The 21,353-nt window shown below is 46.6% G+C and overlaps 2 protein-coding genes across 2 annotated transcripts in view; one reads left to right on the top strand and one right to left on the bottom strand.

The window, feature by feature from the left end:
- The first annotated feature begins 343 nt into the window (after nucleotides 1-343).
- Nucleotides 344-14,401, top strand: SLIRP (SRA stem-loop interacting RNA binding protein). The gene is made up of 4 exons (XM_089667949.1): nucleotides 344-497; nucleotides 1,153-1,211; nucleotides 2,635-2,742; nucleotides 14,269-14,401. Exons 1-4 carry the CDS (start codon nucleotides 431-433, stop codon nucleotides 14,350-14,352), a joined length of 318 nt encoding a protein of 105 aa, XP_089524075.1. The 5' UTR covers nucleotides 344-430; the 3' UTR covers nucleotides 14,353-14,401.
- The window catches only part of SNW1 (SNW domain containing 1), a 22,573-nt gene continuing 15,562 nt past the window's right edge, over nucleotides 14,343-21,353 (bottom strand). The window contains exons 9-14 of the mRNA XM_089667947.1: nucleotides 20,124-20,240; nucleotides 19,345-19,486; nucleotides 19,153-19,249; nucleotides 17,597-17,714; nucleotides 15,035-15,192; nucleotides 14,343-14,951 (exon numbers count right to left, since the gene is read on the bottom strand). Coding sequence (XP_089524073.1) covers nucleotides 14,756-14,951; nucleotides 15,035-15,192; nucleotides 17,597-17,714; nucleotides 19,153-19,249; nucleotides 19,345-19,486; nucleotides 20,124-20,240 — 828 coding nt within the window. The 3' untranslated portion in view covers nucleotides 14,343-14,755. The remainder of the gene's footprint in view (nucleotides 14,952-15,034; nucleotides 15,193-17,596; nucleotides 17,715-19,152; nucleotides 19,250-19,344; nucleotides 19,487-20,123; nucleotides 20,241-21,353) is intronic.

Raw genomic sequence — 21,353 nt, 5'->3', positions numbered from 1 at the left:
GGGGGGGGCTGGAAAGTAATTGGGGAGTGTGGAAAATGGGTCTTTATTCTGTGTTGAAGGAGACCAGCGAATAATGGGGGGAAAGAAGCGTGGGGGGGCCTTGTAAATATTGGGGATCAGGGGAGAGTGGGGGAAAGGGGCTTCCTATGGGAGCATGGTACATGATGGGGGTGGGGGGGTCAGGAAAGCCTGGGGGAGCCCTGTACATAATGGGGGGTTCCCTTTAATTGAGGGTTTGCCTTGCCTCCCCCCGGCTCTCACCCCTCTCTCTCCGGGACGGAAGTGGACGGCCCCCCCGGCCTCAGGAGTCCTCCGGTACAGGCGGAAGATCCTCCGGAAGGCCTCCTCCCCCTCCAGCACGGCCGCTGCCATCTTCCCGTCTGACATCACTGGAAGGGGGCGGTGCTTAGAGGTCACAGAGAGCACCAAGATGGCGGCAGTTCGTAAGGTTCTGCCCAAAATCTTCCTGTACAGGATCCCCTTCACCATCGGCTACAGTGAGTGTGGTTATCGGGTGTGATCTGTGCGAGTCCCAGGGATCGGGTGTGATCTGTGCGAGTCCCAGGGATCGGGTGTGATCTGTGCGAGTCCCGGGGATCGGGTGTGATCTGTTCGAGTCCCGGGGTTCGAGTGTGATCTGTGCGAGTCCCGGGGATCGGGTGTGATCTGTTCGAGTCCCGGGGATCGGGTGTGATCTGTGCGAGTCCCGGGGATCGGGTGTGATCTGTTCGAGTCCCGGGGATCGGGTGTGATCTGTGCGAGTCCCGGGGTTCGGGTGTGATCTGTGCGAGTCCCGGGGTTCTGGTGTGATCTGTTCGAGTCCCGGGGTTCTGGTGTGATCTGTTCGAGTCCCGGGGTTCTGGTGTGATCTGTGCGAGTCCCGGGGTTCTGGTGTGATCTGTTCGAGTCCCGGGGTTCGGGTGTGATCTGTTCGAGTCCCGGGGTTCTGGTGTGATCTGTTCGAGTCCCTGGGATCGGGTGTGATCTGTGCGAGTCCTGGGGTTCTGGTGTGATCTGTTCGAGTCCCGGGGTTCGGGTGTGATCTGTTCGAGTCCCGGGGTTCGGGTGTGATCTGTTCGAGTCCCGGGGTTCGGGTGTGATCTGTTCGAGTCCCGGGGATTGGATATAATCGTTGTGTCTGTGTTCCTCCAGGAGAGCTCAAGGATCATTTCGGACAGTTCGGTTTGGTGTCGAATTGTCACATGCGATGGGTGAGTACAGTCACGTGGTCTGTGCAACTTCCCTCCCCCCCCCCCCCTCATGTCCTCCTGTTGGGGTGTTGAATAAAGGACAGGACCCCCCCACCTCCCGAACTGATCTTCTCCAGTGACCCCCATAGACCTGTATACACACACTCCGGTGTCACCCCAATCTATAACTTGAGGGGTTATCTCCAGGTGGCTTAGGGGTGGGACTTATGTAGATTGGAAGGTGGGGTTTGTATTGTTTAGGAGGTGGGACTATTGTAGTTTAGGGGGTGGGACTATTGTAGTTTAGGGGGTGGGACTATTGTAGTTTAGGGGGTGGGACTATTGTAGTTTAGGGGGTGGGACTTGTATAGTTTAGGGGGTGGGACTATTGTAGTTAAGGGGGTGGGGTTTGCATAGTTTTAAATAAAAGTCAACCTGTCCTTTAATGATTGCTCTCCTTTAAAGCCCAATTTCAAAATCCTTTCCCGTTCTCCCTCCCACGGGCGGGGATTGTGGAGGGGCTCCCATGGGCAGGGTGCAGAGGAATGCGGAGAGGCTCCCACGGTCAAAGTGTGGAGGGGCTCCCGGGTGCGGGGGGGCTCCCAAGGACAGGGTGCAGGGGGGTTCCCATGGGCAGGGTGCAGAGGAGTGCGGAGTGGCTCCCACGGGCAGGGGGCTCCCACGGGCAGGGTGCAGGGGGCTCCCACAGGCAGGGTGTGGAGGACTGTGGAGGGGCTCCCATGGGCGGGGTGTGGAGGACTGCGGAGGGGCTCCCATGGCAGGATGTAGAGGACTGTGGAGGGGCTCCCACAGGTTGGGTGCAGAGGAATGCGGAGGGGCTCCCACAGGTGGAGTGTGAAGGGGCTCCCATGGGTGGGGTGTGGAGGAGTACGGAGGGGCTCCCACGGGCGGGGTGCAGAGGGGCTCCCATGGGCGGGGTGCAGAGGAGTGTTGGGGGGGCTCATGGGTGGGGTGCAGTAGGGGCCTCTCATGGGCATGGTGTGGAGGAGCTCTCGTGGGTGGGGTGCAGTGGGGGGCTCACACGGGCGGGGTGCAGAGGAGTGCGGAGGGGCTCCCATGGGCGGGGTGCAGAGGAGTGTTGGGGGGGCTCATGGGTGGGGTGCAGTAGGGGGCTCTCATGGGCGTGGTGTGGAGGGGCTCTCATAGATGGGGTGCAGTAGGGGGCTCTCATGGGCGTGGTGTGGAGGAGCTCTCATAGGTGGGGTGCAGTGGGGGGCTCCCACGGGCGTGGTGCAGAGGGGCTCTCATGGGCGGGGTTCATAGGGCTCTGTATCGCTCTCAGCTGGTTATTTCTGTCTGTGACAACATCAAGGGAATTAAACAAAATTTTACCCCCCCCCCCCCCCCCCCCTCATTGGAGGGATTCCGCACCCCTGCCACCCACATTGCATCTTATGACTGATCCGGCGTCTCTCACCCACAGAACCTGAAGACCGGCTTCCCCTTCGGTTATGCCTGGATAACATTTAACAAAGACGACTCCATCAAGAAGGTTCTGGACCAGAAAGATCACTTTTTGGATGGATACAAGGTACACGTTCCCTGCGGGTGGGGGAGGGGTCTGCACCTTCCCATGCTTGGAGGTATGATGTTGGCACCCCCAGAAACCACATGACTCCCCCCTTTGATCGGGGCAGGAAGAACATTTCTTATCCCAGCCACTTGGAGGGGGGGTCTGGCACACTAGTGTGGACCTTTATTACATGGACTTCTATGCAAGCTCCTCCAAAATGAGTTCATGACCACAGAGACAAATAATAATGTGGCTGCTTCCATCAGAGCCTTCTCACACAGCGACGCGCTAATCCTAAACCGCAGCCAGCACTGATCATCGTGTGTTGATACCGTGAGCTGAGTCTGACATCTATAATCCTTGCTATATGGCCATAGGACATTAAAGGGAGAAGCTGATTGGTTGTTAGAAGTAGCACTAACAGTCCTACATTCACAGCAGACCCATCTACTCCACCTCCACCTGTGCACACAAAAATCTGGGAGCTGTAGTTCATTTTCAGAAGTTGTCATCTGACCCCATACTCCCTGCCCAGCAAACTACTGACCTGGAACATAATGCCAACCAGATTTTACTGGCTGCATGCTTATGGTGACCTCATGAGAGTTGGCATCTTTAACCCCTCACCCTCCAGAGGATTCCCCCCCTCCTCGACCAGGCAATTTTTTGTGATACGGCGCTACGTTACTTTAACTGACAATTGCGCGGTCATGGAACGCTGCGCCCAAATGAAATTTACGTCCCCCCCCCACAAATAGAGCTTTCTTTCGGTGGTATTTGATGACCTCTGCAGGGATTTTTTTGCGCTATAAACAAAAAAAGACCAACAATTTTGAAAAAAAAATATTTTGGACTTTTTGTTATGAAACATGTCGGTAAAAAAAAGTTTAAAAATCTAATTTCATCATAAATTTAGGACAAAATGTATTCTGCTCCATGTATTTGCTAAAAAAAAAAAAATCCTGAAACGTGTAAATTAATTGGTTTACGTGAAAGTTATAGCATTTACAAATGGCTGTATAGATACTGGGATTTTTAAAAAATATATTTTACTAGTAATGGCGGCGATTAGCGACTTATAGCGGTGGGCATTCTGACACTGGGGGGGGGGAACTGACTAACTGCCACTGATATCCCAATGACACTAATACAGTGATTGGTGCTAGTAAAAAGCACTGACATTGTATTAATGGCACTGGGCAGGAAGGGGTTAACATCTGGGGCGATCAAAGGGTTAACTGTGTGCTGTGTGTGTTTTATTATGTAGACAAGCTGCTTTGCATTGCTCTGCTACAGTTGTGACCAAAATTATTCAACCCCCAATGCTGTAAAGGGGTTTAGGGACTATAGTGTACATTTGGAATTGTATTCAGAATCAAATCCTACAAGGACGTTGTAACTACCCAAATGCAACTAAAATGACATCAATTGTTTATGTAATACAGTAGTAAATGGTTCTTATGTGGTTTCTTCATTGCCACAATTATTCAACCCCTTAAAGACTACCACTCTGAAGAACAGAGGTTCATACAGGTGCTTTCCATCAGGTATTGAAAACACCTGTGGATGTCACCGAGCAGCAATCAAGCATAATAAGCACCAATTAGGCAGCTTTAAAATGACTGTGATACTCAGCTCCTTCTAGACATTTACTGGTGTGGTTACAAACATGGTGAAGGCAAGAGAATGGTCCAGGAAGACAAGAGAAGAGGTGATTTCTCTTCACAGGAAGGGCAATGGCTATAAGAAGATTGCAAAGATGTTAAACATACCAAGAGACACCTTAGGAAGCATCATTCGCAAATTCAAGGCAAAGGGCACTGTTGAAACGCTACCTGGTCGTGGCAGAAAGAAGATGCTGACTTCGACTGCTGTGCGCTACCTGAAGCGTAGAGTGGAGAGAAGTCCCCGTGTGACTGCTGAGGAACTGAGAAAAGATTTGTCAGATGTGGGTACAGAAGTTTCAGCCCAGACAATAAGACGCACACTGCGTAATGAAGGCCTCCGTGCCAGAACTCCCAGGCGTACCCCCTTGCTGTCTCCAAAGAATAAGAAGAGTCGACTGCAGTATGCCAAAAGCCATGTGGACAAACCACAAAAGTTGTGGGATAGTGTTCTGTGGACTGATGAAACAAAATTAGAACTGTTTGGGCCCATGGATCAACGCTATGTTTGGAGGAGGAAGAACAAGGCCTATGATGAAAAGAACACCTTGCCTACTGTGAAGCATGGTGGAGGGTCAATCATGCTTTGGGGCTGTTTTGCTTCTGCAGGTACAGGGAAGCTTCAGCGTGTGCAAGGTACCATGAATTCTCTTCAGTACCAGGAGATATTGGATGGAAACGTGATGCAGTCCGTCACACACCTGAGGCTTGGGAGACGTTGGACCTTTCAACAGGACAATGATCCCAAGCATACCTCCAAGTCCACTAGAGCATGGTTGCAGAGGAAAGGCTGGAACATTTTGGAGTGGCCATCGCAGTCACCAGACTTAAATCCGATTGAGAACCTCTGGTGGGACTTAAAGAAAGCAGTTGCAGTGCGCAAGCCTAAGAATGTGACTGAACTGGAGGCCTTTGCCCATGAAGAATGGGCGAAGATACCCGTAGATCGCTGCAAGACACTTGTGTCAAGCTATGCTTCACGTTTAAAAGCTGTTATAACTGTAAAAGGATGCTGTACTAAGTACTAAGATTGAATGTCACTTGGGGGTTGAATAAAACTGATAATGCTGTGAGCACAGAAAAGACATTTGTGGTTATTTCATTATAACTGTTATGTTATATTTGTCTGACCTACAAGTGCCTCTTTAATGTAAATGTAAGCAAGATGACTGAATGATCAAAAGCAATGTCAAACTGGCCAAAACACTCAATTTCAGTGGGGGTTGAATAATTTTGGTCACAACTGTATGCAGAGCATCACAAAGTAGCCTGTTCATGCTGACGGGAGAGATCTGTGTTTACACCCAGACCTCTCCCCTTTCACTATTCCAAGGTGATTGCTGGGTGTCGTCGGGATACATTCTGCTCCATGTATTTGCTAAAAAAAAAAATCCTGAAATGTGTAAATTAATTGGTTTACGTGAAAGTTATAGCGTTTACAAATGGCGGTATAGATAATGGGATTTAAAAAAAAATATTTTACTAGTAATGGCGGCGATCAGCGACTTGTAGCGGGACTGTGGTGGGCATTCTGACACTGGGGGGGGACTGACTTGGTGTCACTGACATCCCCAGTGACACCAATACAGTGATCAGAGCTCATAAATCTAATAAAATCATACAATGTGATTTCCTGAATTTATTTTTTTTTTAATTCTGTCTCTCAGAGTGGGAATGCATATACAATGTGAATTTCAGACCCCTCCATGATTTCTAAGTGGGAGAACTTGCAAAATAGCTGGGTGTTCAAATACTTCTGTTCCTCACTGTATATTCTTTTTTGTGAAATCTGGGATCTATCAGACTGGATATCTCCTCTGCCCTTACATTACCTAATCTCACCAAGATCGGTGTGATCACATGCTTTCCCAATTTACATATGGCGCTGTTTATATCCTGCGAAATTGAAGTGATGAAATGCTCGTAGCTTCCGATTTCTTAGACTATAGAGATGATTGGCACCATTCCGGTCTCCAATCAGCTCTATGGTCAGCTGACAGAAACTCCAGCTGCATTCTCAGGTTCCCCCGATGGCACAGGATTACCCCGAGAAGGCCGTGGAAGGCAGTGGGGGAGGGGGCATCTTCTCCTGCTGCTTTTAAAAGCAATTCTGCAGCTAATTATCCATTAGGATTGTTTTTACATGAAAGCCGATCGCCAGCTGAAAAAACCGATACCAGGATGACGCCTGCAGCTGTAGGCATCATCCTGGTATAACCACTCAAAGTCCAGTGATGTACCAGTACATCGCTGGTCCTTATTGGGTATATACTGTATGCTCTGTTTTTTTTTTTGTTTTTTTTTTATACAGCCTGCAGGCTCAATGAAAAAAAGAAATAGAAATCTCTGCCAGAAAAAGTGTGTGGTATGCCCACCATTATAATTTACCACTCTGCATCCACCCACTTCTAATGGTGGGCACACATGAAATGTTCTTTTTTTTTTTTGGCTGAACGAAAAAAAAAAGAACCTAACAGGTTAATCTATTCACATTGGTTGATGTGGATGAAGAAATCTCTGCCAAAATGTTTTTTTAAATATATACTGAAGCATAGGGGCCATTCACCCACTGACCACCCCAGGCCCCCATGTTTCAGCATATATGCTCTTTTTTTCAACTACGGTTGAAAAATCTCATCCAACAGCGCTGCCCACACTGACTTATGTATATTCTGACAGCAACAGGAACTTGCTCTCAGAATAAACAGGTCGGTGCTGCAGCTGAATGGCATTCCTGCAAAGAAAACAGCAATGATTAACAATAAAACAGTAACTCAAAACAACTTTTTTTTATTGAAAAATGTGCCCAAAAATGTTATAAACTATATATGCCGAAGCATAAGGGCTGTCCAGCCACTGGCCACCCCAGGTTCCCATGTTTTGGCATATATGCTCTTTTTTTCAACTGCGGATGAAAAAAATCTCATCCCACAGCGCTGCCCACACTGGCTTATGTATATTCTGAGAGCAATTTCCTGTTGCTGTCAGAATAAACAGGTTGGTGCTGTAGCTGAATGGCATTCCTGCAAAGAAAACAGCAATAGTTAACAATAAATCAGGAAAATCGTAGCAGCAGAACAGTAACAACGAGAACAAAAAAAAACACAATTATTTTTGGTTTTTCAAATTTTAATTTTTTTATGGGTTTTTTTTTTTTACTTGCTTAACAAGACTGTAGGGTCCCTCAAAATGTAATTTTGTGCCATTTTCCCGACTACCTAACATCTTTTGAGACCCTGTGCCCTAGACTGCTGTGCTGTACCTTATACTAATACTCCACTTGTGTGTGGTAGCGACGGAAGCAGTCCTTGAGGCAGAAACCTGGTTGGCCAGGACAGAAGGTACAAAAAAAGCGGGTGTCACGCCTAATTCCATGTCTGCTACAGACACATCTTTTTTTGAGGTGTCTTTTGCGTTGGGGTACCAGGAATGGCATCAAGAAAATGCCTCTCATGCAGCTGACTAACTGCTTCTGTGTTGGGGGTTTGGGCCATAGCACTTTCTGGATACAAAAGGGCCATGATGATCTCTTCCTGAAATTTTAGGAAGGATCCACTTCATCCATTTGTAAAGCAAAAAAGCATTATATTGAAATAAACAGACATTTTTTTTGTACCAGCGTCTGACTTTTCGGAAAACTAAGTATGGCTTCATCATCTGGTCGTTGAAGTCCACCCCTCCCTAATTAAGGTTATAATCGTGAACACAGAGGGGATTCTCAACACCACCAGCTGCCGTGGTATTTTGGATGGTTGTATCTGTGAGAATGGAAGACAGAACAAAAACATCCCGTTTGTCCTTCCACGTCACTGTGAGAAATTCCTCATTTCTCAAGCAGGCTTTTTTTCCCCTTTCTAAGATGGGTATTTACAAGCCGTTTGGGGAAGTCCTGGCGATTAGGTTGCACGGTGCCACATGCGCCAATTCCAAGATTGTACAAATGTCTAAGTAGTGGCACGCTTGAATAAAAATTGTCCACGTATAAGTGGTACCCCATATGAAAAAAGGATGACACCAGGTGCCAAATTATCTTGCCACTGCTCCCCATGTAGTCTGGTTATCCGGGGGGGCTCCACGTGACTATCTTTTCCCTCGTAAATCTGAAACTTATATGTATAGCCTGTTGCCCTCTCACAGGTCTTATATATCTTGACCCCATATCTGGCACGCTTGCTGGGGAGAAATTGTTTGATTGCAAGGCGGCAAGATAAATTTAATGAGGGACTCGTCAACGTAGATTTTTTGCTGAGGAGTATAGACACCTGCAAATTTTTGGTTAATGTGATTTACAAGGGGCTGAATTTTGTGGAGCTGGTCAAATTCAGGGTCACCCCGAGGACGACAGAGTGTATTGTCGTTGAAATGCATAAAATGCATTATACTCTCTCTATGCCTGGCCATGGCAGCAGACAACACGGGATATGATGAATCGGGTCTGTGGACCAATACAACCGCAATACATTTTTTTAGTAATGCCCATGTTGAGGGTTAGGCCCAAAAAAACTTTTAAATTCAGAAACCGTAATGGGTTTTCATGCAAATGGTCTAGCAAGGTTTGAATTTGGGTTGGCGGTGATAAACTGTTGTGCATATAAATTGCTTTGATCCACAATCTATGCATACAGATTTTCCATGAAAAACAGCTCCAAAAATCAAGGGGAGTAGTTAAATTTGCTGTTTCCACCTGAATTCCCGGTTGGGCAGTGAATGGGGGGAGTACAGGTGCTGCCAATTGGGATTTGCAAGCACATCCAGAAGGATACTAGGGGGCTTCTCCCTTCCCTCTAGCCGACGGTGAGCCGGGTCCGCAGATGGGCAAGCGGAGCCCGGTAAACCTCACAGTGGGGGCGTGGAGAGGCTGGCACTGTGTGAAAGTAATCAGTGGCAGCGCTGCCGCTGATTGCTTCACCTGACAGGTGAGCCCTGCTGCTTGCCTACAGCAGGGCTAAAGGCCAAAAAAACTAGCTGCCTGGCACTACATGTCCCGGGCGATAGGAATTGCACATCCCTAGTTTGGCATGGAATTCTACTTTAACCCCTTCCTACTGGTCATATATGCAGCAGTATGGAGGTATACCCTGTTCAGTGATGTCATACGTATCAGTTGTGATGTCACATGTATCAGTTGTGATGTCACCACCAGCTTGTGGTGTGACGCTGGCAGGACAGGCTGATCACTGACAGCCCATCATATCCTCAGAAAGTAGGGCCGGATCTAGAGGGGTGAACCCCCCCCCCCCAGATCTCTGAGAGTGCATCCACTGATCCATGAGGTAGTCTGATACAGACAGCTGATGTAAGGGGGCACTCCAATAGGGACATCTGATGCAGTGAGGCAATTTGATTGGGATCCTGATGTAAGGGGGACTCTGAGGAGTAGTCATGATGGAAAGAAGGACTCTGATATAAGGGGGCACAGGTTTTGTTTAATCATCGTAATGGCAATCTAATCGATATTTCCCAGGTCAGTGACTCACACACCGTGTTGATAATCTTCGTTCTAATCAATAGCGGCCAAAATGAAATTCAAATTCCATACACGCAAAAAGTCCAACACAAAGTCCCAAAAGTTCTCAAGGTTTTTCCCATATATACAGGTGATATCTTCATATTGTCCACCAATTCCGTATTCCTCAAACAGATTTCTCCTCTTCCACTCTTCGTACTTCAAAGAAATTAACTAAAAATAGTGCATTATCCTTAAAATATAACAAATACTGGTGATGTGTTCACATCAAAGTGTTCAAAACGTGTGCGCTCAGTGATCATGTGTTCCTCCAGTGACTGGAATCCCTACCCTTACCCTGAGTCGGTAGATAACTTGCTTAACCACTTCCCGTCCAACCCATGTATATAAACGGCTGGGCAGGAGCAGGTTGCCGTTCATTAACTGCGCCCGCATTTTAAAGGGAGCGCCCGGCACCGCGATCCGATGTCCTCTGGACACAGCGGAACACTAATTGGTGTATGGGACCTCTGTGTGAGGTCCCGATCATGTGATCACTGATTGGCCAATCAATGATCATATGAATAGTAGTAAGCAAGCTGTCACTTCCTGACATCATTGCTTACTAAATGTGAAATCTGTGAATGGTCACATGGTACAAGGCTATTCACAACAGCCTTGTACCATGTGACAAGCTGTGACCAATCACAGCTCTCACAGTATTTCTCAATGGCTGCAAGAATGCAGCCAGAGAGGAGTAAAAATTATTGCTTTTACAATTTTTGGTTATAAACTAATTTGAGTTATTTTTATTTTACTGAAAAGATAACAATACATTTTGGCCAAGATTTATGAATAAAGATTATTTATTTGCAAAATGTTGCAAGAAAAACACTTTTTTTCAAAATTTTTGGACTTTTTCATTTATATAGCAAAAAAAATAAAAATCCCAGTGGTGAATAAATATCACCAAAATAAAGTTTTATCTGTCTCAAAAAAAATGCTAAAAAAGTCATATGGGTGTAGTGTTGCATGACTGTGCAAAAGCTGAAACTTGGCCTGGACAGGAAGGAGGTGAAAGTGTCCGGACTTTGGTTAATAAGCTCAAGTGATTACAGGATCCTTCCTATACTGTGAATCAGTGTCATGTCACCCCCCACACGTGTGATCATACAGTGAAACAGCCGAATGGTACACCTGTTAACCCATGTACCTTACCAGATTGACCGGTAATGAAATAAGACTCTTACTCCAGGATCTTCGTATGTACTAAAAGCGTTTACATATTTGCAGCAATGAAACATCTCCTCCAAGCCTGCTACTTCCTATTGTTTCTGGCCAGTCCGGACCTTTTCCAAAATGGCCGCCACAATACTTCCGCAAATCTGTCACTGACGCGTTTTGTCATCACGACTTTTTCAAAGGATGAGTCCGTCAGACTTTGGCCGGCCATATATACCCCGTTACTCCTCCGATTATCATCGCCATCTTAGAAGAGGGAAGAACCCCCTCTTCCAATTTAACACTTTGATGTGAGCACATCACCAGTGTAACGGGAGTTACTTTGGGTGGGGGGCCCATGGAACCTAGCTCCCCATATCCCTATTATGTGTAAGTCACCCTGTGCCTGTTATGGGTACAGGGTGATCTGTCCTAATATTGTGTAGACATGTATAGGTGGGGGTTGTTGATTGTTTGATGTTATGTGGCTGTATCCCATTGTTCTATTGTGTGTCTTGCTTGGGAGCAAACTATTATGGGATGTATGTGTTTATGTGTATTGGCTTGGGGGGGGGGGGGTTGGTGTATCTCGAGCAGCCCTCCCTCATAATGGGACTGTCTGTTGGTGTTACTAAATGTAGATTGCCCTACCATGTGACATTATGCAAGGAGGGGGGATTGTTCCCTTGAGTGTATATATCTTGTATCTGTGTTAAAATAAACTAGTCTACCTTCTGGATTACTTGTCGTCTAGTCTTGTATGGTCGGCTGTGGGGTCTGTTGTCTGTATTTGGATGGGGAAGCGGTATTCTAACGGAAAAACCCAAGTGCAGTGTGGGGTCGGTTCCGTTACAACCATTATATTTTAAGGACAATGCACTGTGTAATTTATTTCTGTGAGGTACAAAGAGTGGAAGAGGAGGAATTGGTGGACAATACAAATATATATATATACAGTCAGGTCCATAAATATTGGGACATCGACACAATTCTAACATTTGTGGCTCTATACACCACCACAATGGATTTGAAATGAAACGAACATGTTGTGCTTTAACTGCAGACTGTCAGCTTTCATTTGAGGGTATTTACATCCAAATCAGGTGAACGGTGTAGGAATTACAACAGTTTGCATGTGTTCCTCCCACTTGTTAAGGGACCAAAAGTAATGGGACAGAATAATAATCATAAATCAAACTTTCACTTTTGAATACTTGGTTGCAAATCCTTTGCAGTCAATTACAGCCTGAAGTCTGGAACGCATAGACATCACCAGACGCTGGGTTTCATCCCTGGTGATGCTCTGCCAGACCTCTACTGCAACTGTCTTCAGTTCCTGCTTGTTCTTGGGGCATTTTCCCTTCAGTTTTGTCTCCAGCAAGTGAAATGCATGCTCAATCGGATTCAGGTCAGGTGATTGGCTTGGCCATTGCATAACATTCCACTTCTTTCCCTTAAAAAACTCTTTGGTTGCTTTTGCAGTATGCTTTGGGTCATTGTCCATCTGCACTGTGAAGCGTCCAATGAGTTGTGAAGCATTTGGCTGAATATGAGCAGATAATATTGCCCGAAACACTTCAGAATCCATCCGGCTGCTTTTGTCAGCAGTCACATCATCAATAAATACAAGAGAACCAGTTCCACTGGCAGCCATACATGCCCACGCCATGACACTACCACCACCATGCTTCACTGATGAGGTGGTATGCTTAGGATCATGACCAGTTCCTTTCCTTCTCCATACTCTTCTCTTCCCATCACTCTGGTACAAGTTGATCTTGGTCTCATCTGTCCATAGGATGTTGTTCCAGAACTGTGAAGGCTTTTTTAGATGTCGTTTGGCAAACTCTAATCTGGCCTTCCTGTTTTTGAGGCTCACCAATGGTTTACATCTTGTGGTGAACCCTCTGTATTCACTCTGGTGAAGTCTTCTCTTGATTGTTGACTTTGACACACATACACCTACCTCCTGGAGAGTGTTCTGGACCTGGCCAACTGTTGTGAAGGGTGTTTTCTTCACCAGGGAAAGAATTCTTCGGTCATCCACCACAGTTGTTTTCCGTGGTCTTCTGGGTCTTTTGGTGTTGCTGAGCTCACCGGTGCATTCCTTCTTTTTAAGAATGTTCCAAACAGTTGTTTTGGCCACGTCTGTTTTTGCTATCTCTCTGATGGGTTTGTTTTGTTTTTTCAGCCTAATGATGGCTTGCTTCACTGATAGTGACAGCTCTTTGGATCTCATCTTGACAGCAACAGATTCCAAATGCAAATAGCACACTTGAAATGAACTCTGGACCTTTTATCTGCTCATTGTAATTGGGATAATGAGGGAATAACACACGCCTGGCCATGGAACAGCTGAGAAGTCAATTGTCCCATTACTTTTGGTCCCTTAACAAGTGGGAGGCACATATGCAAACTGTTGTAATTCCTACACCGTTCACCTGATTTGGATGTAAATACCCTCAAATTAAAGCTGACAGTCTGCAGTTAAAGCACATCTTGTTTGTTTTATTTCAAATCCATTGTGGTGATTTATAGAGCCAAAAATTGTAGAATTGTGTCGATGTCCCAATATTTATGGACCTGACTGTATGTATGAAAAGGCTTGAGAACTTTTGTTGGACATTTTGTGTGTTTGGAATTTGAATTTTATGTGGGTCGCTATTGATTAGAATGAAGATTTGAGCTTCCTGGGTTGAAGTATCATTACGGCGGCTTAGGAGTCACAATCATGTTATATTTGACATAGGAGGGTGTGGTCTATTCACAATGTTGATAATCTGCCTTTTTTTTTTTTTTTTTTAACTGCACCCCCTGTGAAACTCCTCCAGCATTATGATCTCGTAAAGGGATAAAATGCAGGGAGATGTGTGTATATATCACAGAGATGTACTGTGCAGGGGCGGACTGACCATTTGGAAACTCTGGCGCTACCAGAGGGCCCGGGGTAAGTAGGGGGGCCCCATGAGATGCCCCTGGTACCTTTTTCATAGGCTTTTTTGAGTTTGGGCAAGGACACGGGGGCCCCATGAGTTGTCAGTCCACCCCTGGTACTGTGTATGTGTTTTGTTATTTTGCCCAAGCCGTAGGGCTTTTCACCCAAAATTCACACATTTTTCTACTGGATTCCATCGGAAAAATGCATGAATCCCAGGTGATAGTTGTGACAAGACCCCTCAGACAGGAAATACATTTTTCTTTTTACATTTTCAGATTGAGGTCCAGCTACATGAAGAACACAGAAACTCTGCGGAAGAGGACTACAGACAAAGAAACTCTGAGGAAGATAATATGTAACTTTTTTTTTTATTGTATTTAAAACATTTAAATAAAACAGAAAGTAGCACACATTCTACTGTCATTTCTCTAAATATCAGATACTCAACATAAAATCCCAGAAACTGACATTGTGTCTTACAGCAGAGGAAGATTATATCTCTGGAGTGCGAGAACCATCCAGAATGTTTGATCCTGACATTTCATATGTGATCGGAACGGACTGAAGCTTCCCACGCTACAAACAGAATGTTGTACTTGATGCAGACTTCAGTGACTTCTTACACAACGTTGTCAAAGACGTTTGGTCTGCACTTTGAAACATAACTGATTTTTAACCCGGTGACCATAGTGGGGTTGCCAAAAGGAAGCCCTTGGATCCTGATGCCCCACAAAAGAGTCCCATGAATGGATGGGTCACCCCTCACTCCTTTCTGCGCTTTTTGCCCTCGTGGTCGTGCTCTTTGGCACGGCCACTGTCTGAGGGGCGTTTGGATCCTCCGTGCTGTTTGGCCTCCTCCAAGAACTTGTCCAAACCGAAAGGATCCTCCTCGAACTGCACAGGCCCATCGCGGCGCTGCTTGCGGTCTGAGCCGGTGAACTCTTTATCAGGAACAAATCTGAGGAGGAGGAGAATGATTGTCAGGAAAAATTAGGAGGAACCATTTGGTCAGTGACCTTTGTGCCAACTCATTGTCCTCACCTGTTGGTTTTCATCAGCGTGTCCACATCCGGGCCGAAATCCACTTCTTGGTTCTTAGGCCGGTAGATGGTTTGTGCCATTTCCTTGCTACTTCTCCACGGCTGATCATATACATTGTACACCTCGTCCTCCCCACCCGCAAAGCCACTGTCCATACCCTGCAAATCAAGACCAATGGTTAGGAGGCAGAGCTCTGGGTGGTCCCTGTTCCTGGACAACAGCAAAGACTTTTGGCGGGTGATTTTAAAACCCCTCAAACCGCACCACCTTTAGCTATGGTGGCCAGGGGTGGACACTTGCGGCAGCAGAAATTATACACCCTGTCACGCTTGGCGGGGGGGGGGGGGAGGGGGGGCAAGGATTGGATTCAGGAAAACCACAGCTCAACCACAGGGTTTTACCAACCCCAAATGTGAACAAGCTCTAATGATGCAGCTACCAAATGCAACTAAGGGCTCATTCATAAGTGCGGCAGACAATGCTGCTCCTCTGAAAAGCGACCCGAGCACGTTTTAACAGGTGGTGAGGAGGTGATATCTACCCGAGTTAAACCTGTAATTGCTGTGCAATGCATGCGATTGTGGCACATTGGTACAACAATATATGTTTAAATCAGGTGTGAGGATGCGAAATTGGGTGACACTGTGCCCGGCGATGTTTAACCTCTCTCAAGCTGTTCAGGTAAATATTCGCCTCTCTAAGGCTGCCTACCCCTGAACTAGAGACTGTCAGGGGGAAAAAAAAAAAAAAAAAAAACTATGACCGACCCTATATAACCCCTCCTGCTCCCAGCATGCATTAGTCTCTCTTGTATTCAGGATGAACATCTTTTTTTCTACTCTGAGAAAAGTCTAAAAATGTCTTGCTTTAATTTTTTTTCTTCAATTAAGATGATTTTTTTTTTTTTAACCACCTCCCGTCCGGCGGCAGTGCAGGGGCGGGTGGCTGTTTATAAACGGCCTCCCAGCCCCCTGCTTGTGCGCGCTCCCTGGGAGCACACAGTACCTCCGGACACAGTGGAACACTGATCGTGGTACGGGACCTCTGTGTGAGGTCCCAATCATGTCATCACTGATTGGCCAATCAGTGAACACATGAATAGTAGTAAGCAAGATGTCACTTCTAACATCATTGCTTACTCTGTGAATGATCACAGGGTACAAGGATATTCACAACAGCCTTGTACCATGTGACAAGTTGTGACCAATCACAGCTCACACAGTAGTTCTCAATGGCTGCAAGAATGGAGCCAGAGAGAAGGAGAAATGATTGCTTTTACAGCCTTTATGGGTGTAAAAGCAATCAGTGTAAAAAAAAAAAAAAAAAATCTTCATCACCCCCCACAAATAGTACAGTGTCACCATGGTACTGCTAGGGTGACAGTATGTAAAAAAAAGTAAAAAAAGTTTTTTAAATTATAATTTTTGGTTATAAACTAATTCGGGTTATTTTTTTTTTACTAAAAAGATAACAGAATAAATTTTGGCCAAGATTTATGATGAAATATTTATTTGCAAAATTTTAAAAGAAAAACACTTTTCAAAATTTTTGGACTTTTTCAATTACATAGCAAAAAAAAAATCCCAGTGGTGAATAAACACCACCAAAATAAAGCTTTATCCGTCTCCAAGAAAATGCTAAAAAATTCATATGGGTACAGTGTTGCATGACTGTGCAATTGTCATTCAAAGTGTGATAGCACTGAAAGCTGAAAATTGGCCTGGACAGGAAGGGGGGGGAAAGTGTCCGGACTTGAAGTCTCCACTACACACTGCTGGGCTGGTCTCCATGCACAGATATTTGCGATTTCTCAGCTTGGAGCTTTGGAGGCCGTACCGGACACTACTGGACTGGGCACGTCAGGCTAACCTGGAATATGACATTCAAGCACTGGGCTCTGCTTTGTGGAGTTCCCAAACCTGAGTGTAGTTTTAGCCACAGAGCACTCTCCAGGTCCAAAGCCATGGCTGTGTCCTTTGGGAGTAGGCGTGGCCCAGTTACTAGGACTGATGGGCACAGTTAAATTCCCACTTCCATAGGTTTCACTAATGGTAATGGATTGAGCACGGATGTTATGCATCGGGTGGAAGGTTGTGTGCACACTGCTCTTTCCTGCTGTTCAGCATTGATGAAGCACCTTCCTGCTACTGCTCCTGACTGCAAGTGACGTGGATTATCCTTGGCTTGTGGCTGTCTGCCAAGAGTATCCTGGTCACCTATAGGGGTATGAAGCTTCTCCTGCTACCGGCAGCTGGTTCGTTGGCATTCAAGACCTGGCCCTATACCCAGAGTTACCGGTCTTGTGATAAAACATGTCAGATTGGAGTTCTGCTGTACCAGATGCCTCCAAGTTCACTGTCCACTAAAGATTTTGGTGCTTCCTGCAGTGCACCCTCTGAAGGGCCATTTTAAGTGGAATCTGGTGGGAGGCAAAAAATGACTTCTAAATATTCTTTTGTGCTCCTCATGCCATTTCCAAAATGGGGTGAACACTGAACCTGGCTTTACATGTCTGTATGCCCAGAGGTGCAGTAACAGAGTGGTAGCAGGATCTGGACTTACCCTGCTTTGGTTGAAGAGTCGCTGGTCGTACTGGACCTCTGCTGATGGTCGCTGGCTGGGTACTCCAAGAGCAATCTGTTCACTGATGTCTCTCTCCTCATTCCTCTGCAGCTTGGACCTGGGAGACAACATTTCATGTACATTATCTTACAGCAGTCTGTGTTCATACTTCGCCTTTATTATTATCCGTGGGGGTTGGCCATTTCCCCTCTTCCTCCATTTAAATGTAGTTTGTCTCAAAAAAAAAAAACAAATTAATAAAAGTCAGCAGCTACAAATACTATAGCTGCTTGGACACTTACATGTCCAAGTGTCCAGCAATGACCACACCCAAGCCGATTTCCTTAACCTCCCTGGCGGTATGATTATTTCAGATTTTTGGTGCCGATTGCGGTACCATTATTTTGCATGAAAATTTGGCGTTTTATATTGTAGGCCTGTAATTCTTAGGAATAACTCACTGAAATCTGTCCGAACAAGAGTCTAATAAACATCCCGGGTAGGATAGAACTTGAAACACGAAATCATAAATTATAATTTAATAAATAATCATAAAAAATATAATAATACATTTAATTCAATAATATAATCAAACCAAAAACACTGAAATTTGAAATAGAGCGCCAAGTTCACACATCACTGAGCAAAGTCGCAAAATCGTTTTCAGTGTTTGATGACGAATTTCTCCACGAATCATTATCACTCAATTCTGCAAGTGGTTCTGATTTACTATCGCTGTTCTCTAGCCGGTCTAAAACCGCTTTTGACCTAAAGGGACGCTTTTTGGACGCCATGGACGTTTCTCAGTTTCCAGGCAGAAAGAACAGTAAAAATGCAGGCAGGGCACAGGACAAAGCACTCGGGACAAAATGTATGTGAAATGGTTTGATACAGGAATGTGTTACTATGTGATTTTAGTGTATTTAGTGAATGTCACTTTTTGTCATTTTCAAATTTCCCGCCAGTTCCGTCCCCCGTACGTCCCGACGTCGAAGGGAACGGAACCCAGAAGACAGATGCCGGCATCAGCCGGATTACATTGCCGGGGACACTGCAGGAGGGACATCGCGGGAGCGCAGGACAAGTTAAGTGATCGAGGGATCCCGGAGCAGCGCTGCATGGTATTCCGGAGTGTAGCTCGGAGTTACTGCTTGTGGTACTGAAACTTTACCCCGAGCTACACTCGGGAATACCATCAGGGAGGTTAATTTGCTTCAGGTGCCGGCATCCTAACTAAGGGAAACTGGCTGTGAAGCCTTCCAGCTTTACAGCCGGTTTCCTGCACTTCGGCTCTGTGCTTTGTGATAGGTCCTTTCGGGGAAGGAGAAGGGGCCGGAGATCACCGCAGCAAACTCATTCGGAAGTGGGAGCAGGTAACTGTCAAAACTAGGCATCCACTCCTCCCCCAAAAAGTGATGGGGGGGGAACAATGCCAACAAGTGTAACGTCCCCTTTTGGGTGGAGTTCTGCTTTAATGTGTGGTCTTATTTTGGTTAACTGACCACCCATAACCTTCCCCTAGATGTTCAATTACAACCCCGAAGATTCCGTTTTACCTCTTGTCAGGGGCTGCCCTGGACAGGTTGCGCTCATGCTGTCGCTCCTTTCGCCTGGTATCTCTGATTTCATCCCTCTCTCTGGCTTCTCCATCCTCTGCAGGAGACACGTCAACCATCAATGTACATGTACTGGGATATCATCAGAACCCCCCCCCCCCCCCCCAATACACCTGTACACTGAGATCTCACCTTTCTCTGCATGGGACTTTATTCCAGCTCGGCGTTCTCTGGCAATCTGAGCCAGTTCTCTCAACTTCTCCTCCTTTTTCTCCTTCTCCTTCTGTGCCATCTTCCTTTCCACTTGGGCTCTCATCTCCACGGCTTCCCTAGCCTGCCAAGGCAGTCAGGTGTCAATGGGGTGGAACACCGCTACCGTCAACCCACATCAGCAAACACATGCTCCCTCAACCTGTCAGCGGTGTACGCACCCTCCGACACCACCCCTTTCACGTGAGTGATGTAAACATCTTCTGACACATTCATCTTCACGTCAGCATTCTACATATCCCCAGGCAAGCACTCGCCTTTGTATCAGCCATGTACACATATCCTCAGATACGCCCTTTACCATCAATGATACCCTTCTTCAGATATAGGATCCCACTTTCCACATCACATATATTCTCAGAAGCTCAATTGCCTTCTCATCAGTGATGCACACATCCTCGAAGGCATGCTCCCCTTCATGGCAGCATCAAACACATCCTCAGACACGGGCTCCCCTTCGTGGCAGCACCATACGCATCCTCAGACACGGGCTCCCCTTCGTGGCAGCACCATACGCATCCTCAGACACGGGCTCCCCTTCGTGGCAGCACCATACGCATCCTCAGACACGGGCTCCCCTTCGTGGCAGCATCATACACATCCTCAGACACGGGCTTCCCTTCGTGGCAGCATCATACACATCCTCAGACACGGGCTCCCCTTCCCGTCAGAAATGTATAACCATCCAGACAAATGCTCACCTTTCTGTCAGCGATATATAAAGCTTCAGCCAGTTTAGCAAAGTTCTCATTAATGTGGACAGTCTGGAGGCCCCTGCCATCGGCAGCCAAACGCTTGTCCAGTGGGATGGTGTAACCCTGGAGGAGAAAGGAAAAGAGGCCAGAGAAGATTTATTAGGCATTGCCAGGAGCCACCATCCCCTAATTACTCAGATCGGGTCTATCAGATTTTTGACTGCTGGGGAAGAAAAATGATAAATATTGGGGACACTGAGCTAATGCGGGGGGGGCAAATTATATGCAATAAGGATGCTGAACCAATACTAGATAGTAAAAATAAGACTGAACCAAGGTACTAATGTGCAATAGCCATAAAAGAGGTATAATCCATGGAGGAAACCCCTCTGAATCCATATTTACAAAAGAAAACGTTTATATCAGTGTTTCATTGGAAGACAAAGTGTTACTAAACCCAGGACCCCGCATTTGCTATATCTGCTCTCCCCGGACCCCGCTCTCACTATATCTGCTCTCCCCGGACCCCGCTCTCACTATATCTGCTCTCCCCGGACCCCGCTCTCACTATATCCGGTCTCCCCGGACCCCGCATTCACTATATCCGGTCTCCCCGGACCCCGCATTCACTATATCCGGTCTCCCCGGACCCCGCATTCACTATATCCGGTCTCCCCGGACCCCGCATTCACTATATCCGGTCTCCCCGGACCCCGCATTCACTATATCCGGTCTCCCCGGACCCCGCATTCACTATATCCGGTCTCCCCGGACCCCGCATTCACTATATCCGGTCTCCCCGGACCCCGCATTCACTATATCCGGTCTCCCCGGACCCCGCATTCACTATATCCGGTCTCCCCGGACCCCGCATTCACTATATCCGGTCTCCCCGGACCCCGCATTCACTATATCCGGTCTCCCCGGACCCCGCATTCACTATATCCGGTCTCCCAGGACCCCGCATTCACTATATCCGGTCTCCCAGGACCCCGCATTCAATATATCCGCACTCCCCAGACCCCGCATTTACTATATCTGGTCTCCCACAGAACACGAAAATGCAATTATTTTAGTAAATATAAACTGCTAAATACCTTTTCTCATCATCAGTATATAGTAGTCTTGTGCCCTCTATAAGTGTCTGGCCCAGCACTGGTAGGAGGTGTTTTCATTCTGCTCGGACTTTCCTATGAGGCTGCATAACCCCTGACCCTCTGTCTTCCCTGTGCTGAT

This window comes from Staurois parvus, unplaced genomic scaffold (assembly GCF_062004578.1).
Source record: "Staurois parvus isolate SC_StPar_1 unplaced genomic scaffold, SC_StPar_1.0 ptg003692l, whole genome shotgun sequence".
Classification (NCBI taxonomy): Eukaryota; Metazoa; Chordata; class Amphibia; order Anura; family Ranidae; genus Staurois; species Staurois parvus.
The sequence above is the reverse complement of the archived record's forward strand: the minus strand, read 5'-3'. Positions and strand labels throughout refer to the sequence as shown.

Bases quoted from the DNA above. Each gene is read 5' to 3' on its own strand.
- SLIRP (XM_089667949.1), top strand. From the start codon at position 431: ATGGCGGCAGTTCGTAAGGTTCTGCCCAAAATCTTCCTGTACAGGATC. The intron at 498-1,152 runs GTGAGTGTGGTT...GTGTTCCTCCAG, and splicing joins CCCCTTCACCATCGGCTACA to GAGAGCTCAAGGATCATTTC. The intron at 2,743-14,268 runs GTACACGTTCCC...TTACATTTTCAG, and splicing joins ACTTTTTGGATGGATACAAG to ATTGAGGTCCAGCTACATGA.